General features: G+C 47.2%; 1 protein-coding gene across 1 annotated transcript in view; it reads right to left on the reverse strand.

The window, feature by feature from the left end:
* The window catches only part of SNAP47 (synaptosome associated protein 47), a 30,356-nt gene extending 25,908 nt beyond the window's left edge, over positions 1-4,448 (reverse strand). Inside the window, exon 1 of the mRNA XM_019529587.1 lies at positions 3,890-4,448. Coding sequence (XP_019385132.1) covers positions 3,890-4,386 — 497 coding nt within the window. The 5' untranslated portion in view covers positions 4,387-4,448. The remainder of the gene's footprint in view (positions 1-3,889) is intronic.
* Between the last annotated feature and the right edge of the window lie 1,351 nt (positions 4,449-5,799).

A 5,799-nucleotide genomic window follows, 5' to 3' on the forward strand; every position in this document is an offset into this window, starting at 1 on the left:
TGATTAGAGTACAATACAGCTTCTGGCAAGTAAATAGCAACATTTCTGGTACTTCAGGATGTATAATTCTAATAGGATGATCAAAACACGTTTAATATGATAATTACTGAAAACAACGGGGTCTACTAAAGTGCACCTACTAATTCTTTATAGAAGAAAAGTCCAGCTATACAAATAGTGATAGTCTACGAGCATAAGAGCAGTGAAATATCACCTAGGTATAAAACTAGATCTGGCAAACCTGTCACGTCTAGTCAAAGGGGATTATTTTCTATCTACAATGAATTATTTCAGTACTATTCTATTTTACGTTTCTAGAAGGCGCCTCTGATCCACCTGTTTATTGGAGGCAGTCATTCATCCTCTCAAGTTGCTTTAAAAAGTAATGAAGCGATCAGGGTGCAATTCATCCATTGACGCAGGTGATCGCTGTACCACTGTCCCTGAAGATCGCTCCTACCTTGGAATTTTAAATACGTTTTAAGTAGTGCAAAAGCCTTGTGGGTGCAGAGATGAACATCATCCTATACTCCCTTTGGTGAAGGTAGAGGCAGATCTGTTGGCTCATGTGATACCCCAAAGTGACCAAGCTACCTGCCCCACCCTGCCCAACGGGGACAGCAAGTGCCTCGCTGCCCCATCTGCCGCACCTTGATGGATGTTGTAAGTCTACCTTAGAAGGCGATTGATTCCCAGTCCCCGAGCATGCCCGCCAGATCCCCACTTGGCCTAGCTTCACCAATTGGCCAAGCCCCAGTCCAGCTCACAGCACCAGATCCAAAATCCACTACAGCTCCATGCCCCACTGGCACCTGTCTCACTAACAGATTGGTCCCTATCGGTGTCCTCAAGACACTAACTCACTTTAGGGGCATGAACTGTGGCCTCCAGCCTTCTCCATAGCCATGCCCACTCCTCACAGGCCTTACTCTCAATTCATTCACCAGCTTGCCAGACCCCTGGTCCTACTAAGGCACTATTTATTTCTCTGGGCTCCTGGCCCCATCTTGATTTTACCCCTGACCTTAGCCTGTTTCGCTCTGTTCAGCCCTTGGCCTGGGGCCCCTTCACACCCCCTACCTCTCTGAAGGTCCTGAAACGCCGCGGGCCCCGAACACCCTGCTGCATGGCCCCCAAATCTCCGCCACGGCCACAGCCGGGTCCTCTGGTCAGGAACAGTGGCCAGCAAGCCGTTTCCCGCTTACTATGCCGGTGCAAAAGCTTTTTCCCCCTGCTCCCTCCCAGCACCATGGGCTGCTTTCCAGGCTCTTTGCAGCCCAAGCTGGCAGGAGCTCCCCTCCTTGCAGAGTTCAGGGCCATGCTGGTCCTTCTGCCCAGGTGTATATCCCCCAAGCTCCCCTTCTTCTGATCAGGTGTCCCCCTCACCAGCCACAGGTGTGCCCACCCTTTCTGCTTAATGAGCAGCCTACAGCTGTTTCTCTGGCTAAGCTGCTATGGTTTCCATCCTGCCTCCCCTGGGCTCTACCCTACTGTTTTATTGCTAGGGAGCAGGTACTTGCAACCCTAAAGATCCCTCGTTGCCTCCTACAGCCAGCCCCTGCTCAGCTGCCTGCACCTGCCTGTGGGTCGTGTCTGCTGTACTCTCTAATGCCTTAAACAGGATTCCCTGGCTCCCTGTTGCAGCTTGCTCCTCCCAAGCAAAAAATCCTTATGGAGATGATCAATACCTCTTGCAGAAGACTCAAAAGCGATGGCTACCATGTACTTCCAGGTCTTAAGTGTTCTACGCTGGGCAACAGTGAAACTACTGCTCTCTTGCAAGGGCAACATCCAAAGCCGACGTTGTTCGTGCAACCCCATTTATCCAGATGGCAGCAAATATGAAAGGGTTAATGCAAAACAAATACATCAAGGTCTCCTTCTGCACAGAACCCCATAAACCCTGAAAATAGCAAGCAAGAAAGATGATCTACACAGCTACTACTCACACAGCAACTTTCAAAAGAAGGCAACTGGCCGAGAGGGAAAAGTTCTCGTTTTCCCTCATCTCTGGCCATTTGAGTGAGAATGTACCATAAGAGTCAACTGATATTATAATCATTATTTCAGATTTAACCACCAATCAGAATTTATATTTTATTTCCCTGCATTGCAAACGTGGATTTCTGCTTGTATTCTTGCAGTTACATGAAAACCAAAAGAAAAATTAAATGAACAATGAAGGAGTCCCCAAAAAGTAAGGTGGGGCCTTGAAACACGATTCAGCTAAAGTGTGCTGTTTTGGGCTGTAAAAGATGTGAGCTAAACCCTAAAAAAGAATCTCAACTAGCATTTGTTTGTCTTCCTTTATTCTCCCAGCTGTAAATCTAAGATTCAAAAACTTGTTTTTCAGATTCACGACGACAAAATAATACCTCCCAATGCATCTAAATCAAAAACAGGCATCTCTTCCAAAAACAATGAAGGCGTATTTACTTTCTGGATCATTGTTTGCTACTACATATATAGCTTTAAAATCTGCTTCCGAAGCCTACAGTTTCTTTGGCTTCTCATTAAAGGATGTAAAGAATATCATCATGGATCATTAGGAAATCAACACTTTCCCTTATACCCAACATCCTTTCAAAAACAGAGGTTTCATCCAAAAGAAACTAGTTTGAACTCTGTTATATCAGTTACTTTATGCAACTCTGCCTTCCAGAAGTAACCTTGTAGTGGCTCATCTTCAGGGATCCTGGTTTTCTCCGATTAAAAAAAAAAAAATCCCCAAGTTCCGGTTTAAAAAAAAGGAACCCCAAATCCACATTTTTTCATGATTAAAACAAAACACCACTATATCTATATATTAGTGGTGTTTCATTTTATTCATGGAAAAATGTGGGTTTGGGGTTACTTTTGTTTAAACTGAAAATTGACGAATTTTTTTTCCAGGAAAAAAAAAAACAGGATCCCTCCCATCTTTAACATGCACATCAGCTTCCAAGCTTATTTCATGTTGACAATGGATTTTTCTTGTACTATACAAACTACAGGACGCAAGGCATTAACTTCAGGTTTCAGTAACTGGTAAAACATCTGAGATAGTGAAGCAAGCCTGACCTTTCAAATTCAGCTGCAGATATGGTTTTAAACATCTGACTTCCTACAATATATAAAGCAAAGTATTTCTGAGCATTGCAAGTACTCCAGCATCTGATAGAAGAAGCAGAAGACATGGCCCAAGCTCTCTTATCACCTCAACTAGAGCATGTTTTGCTGGCAGAATTTAGCAAGTCCTTCAGTGTTGCATACAATGAGGCAGGATCCAGCAGCTAACTATTCCCTAAAGCCTGCTGGGATCAAACAAGAGTGAGCATTTTAGCTGCGTAATAAGTAGCTGTGCAATGTGAAAATGCACATGGAGAATACAGGTGTTATTTCTACAGTCGATTCTCTGGCTACAGCTATACTACGGCTAAAATACCTTCCATCCCAAACTGCAGGCTTTGCATACGAGGGGAAGAAATCCTTCTCAGGTCCAAAGCCCTTATTTGTCTCAACCATAGCCGGATGATACCTCAAGTTAATTTTCCAGCTTTGTCCGCTTTGTGCAGCAACAGCAGCTGAGCTCAGTCCTGCGGTCACCCATCCTTTGGGGTACAGGATCCCCTTATGACAAAACTAACCCTGAGATCCATGTGAACGAAGCAGGGATTGACTTTTACCTGGCATGAACATCTGCCCTCAGAAATCATTTGTGGCCACCAGACCAGCGAGGATGTTCAACATTTTCTAATCAAGACAGGGAACTGGAAGACCGGAGAATTGCGTCGTTAAACAAGGGGGCATGAAAAGCAATGTGCAAACTCTGAAAACCCCGTGATAAAGTTTCAGACAGGTACAATGCATATCATCAGTCACCGTTCAAGCTGAAATGAAGCTACCATACCTGTCGGCTACATCCATGTCAGACTCGATCTTGTTCAGTCCTTTCACGATATTATCAAACTGCTCGCCTTGGTACTGCAGCACCTTGGCCGTGTCCTCCAGCCGCTGCTGGGATCCGGCCAGCAAGCCGGTTAGTTCTTTCCCCTTGGTCATCTCCAAAGATGCTGCTTGGGCTCCAGCTCCGTGCTGCGATAGCAGCTGCTCCCGCCAAAAGTGTTCAAGGATGTTGAAGACCACATTTCTACTGGGCTGGAGGGAGCTGAACCAGTGCTTGGTGTTCTTCTCCAGGAGCGTGAGGGAGCTGAAAATTAAATTGGAAGACTCCTTCTTGATCTCACTGATGCTGGACAGATGGAAGTGGACCAGGAGCTCTCCCGTCTTGTCAGCTGTAAATTTGACTGCGACAGGAGTCAGAGAGAGTCTGCCGGAGACCCATCGTTTCTCAGTGTCCAGGTAATAAGAACAGGGCCAGGTATGGATGCGTATGTCCTCGTTCATCAGCTTGCCCTCGAGATTCACTTCCACTAGGACAAGGGATCTGCCACCTCCAAAGCAAGGAGAAACTAAAGTGAAAATGGGAGGGAAAACGTACAAAGTGATCTGTCAATTAGCACGTATGTAGGTTAAGGACTTCCCTAATGGCATCTCTCTTGAGAGCACCCAATCCAAATCCCTTTAATGCACTCTAAGAAAGTGAGGTTATAAATGATACCCAGTCACAAAGCAGCCCAAAATGTCTGAGAAGTGACCCTGGATGGCACAGGAACTGTGAAGCGCTTCATGGTCTAGTCTCTACCCTGTGGCAAAGTGCATTAGGGAATAGGTTGGTCTGCCAGAATCCCACAGTGCTTTGCTCTGCTTTGCGCGCGTTCTCACGCACACAGTGACCACTCTGACTTGCTCCCAACATCACTGCTCTGGGCTCACCACCCCTGCCCCGGAAGTGACCCCAGCACCAGCGAGTACCAAGGTGGACATCATCTGGACCACCCCCGTGGAGCTTGGCTTTGAGAGTGATGCAGTCTCAGGCACCCTCTCACTCACCCACCGCAAGGGCACCAGAAAGTCTGCATCTGCAAAGCTGGAGGCAAGAAGAGGCCATGGACCTGCTCTCTATCCGGGGTGAAGAGACCACCCTGAGGCCCCTAAGAGCCATTACAACCAGACTACCTATGACAGTCATGATAGAGATGACAACCCATGGACACGACCTAGATTTACATCCGCGCCAAGCCAAAGTGGACGTGCTGAAGGCACAAGAGCCCATGATGTTAACTGTGTTTTGGGTGCTCGGCAGGTGATGTGCTCTTAAAGGAGCTGTTGCTTATACTGGCCAAAGGTGCCTCTGCTGAGCCCCGCTTTGTTGCTGGCTGTGGCATGGAGGCAGAAACGTCTGACCACAGCAACATCGCAAATCTGGAGGACTGTGAGAAGCCTTGGTCAAAGCCCTAGCTAGGGCAGTGCAAGGGCAAGCAGGACCGAGCCATTATGCTCCTGATAACTGCCGAATACGACGTACCTGCCCTCGGGACAGGGCAACATCGATGACACCAGGCTTGGGGAGCACCAGCCAACCATCCTGCCAACACCCTGACTGTCCATCCCACCGTGACGGCACCTGGCTATTCCCTTATCCCTGCCCATGTCCCACACTAACCTCCCACCACTTGCTCTGCTAATCACTTTGCCCTCGTTTCAGCCACCTGGAGGAAACACCTGCCTCACTGGACGGGCCCTGCTACACCTGTCCAAAGCATTCACAAATAAGTGACGAGCATGGGGAAAAGCACCGCTAGACTGGCAGCCGCCGAATACATTATAGACGTAATATATCTGCGTTGGTAGATTCAACCAAAAATAAATTCAAAATTCACACATGAAGATGCAACACATCCACATCTCTCTCATACT

Source organism: Crocodylus porosus, unplaced genomic scaffold (genome assembly GCF_001723895.1).
Source record: "Crocodylus porosus isolate Cpor-Errol unplaced genomic scaffold, CroPor_comp1, whole genome shotgun sequence".
Taxonomy (NCBI): Eukaryota; Metazoa; Chordata; order Crocodylia; family Crocodylidae; genus Crocodylus; species Crocodylus porosus.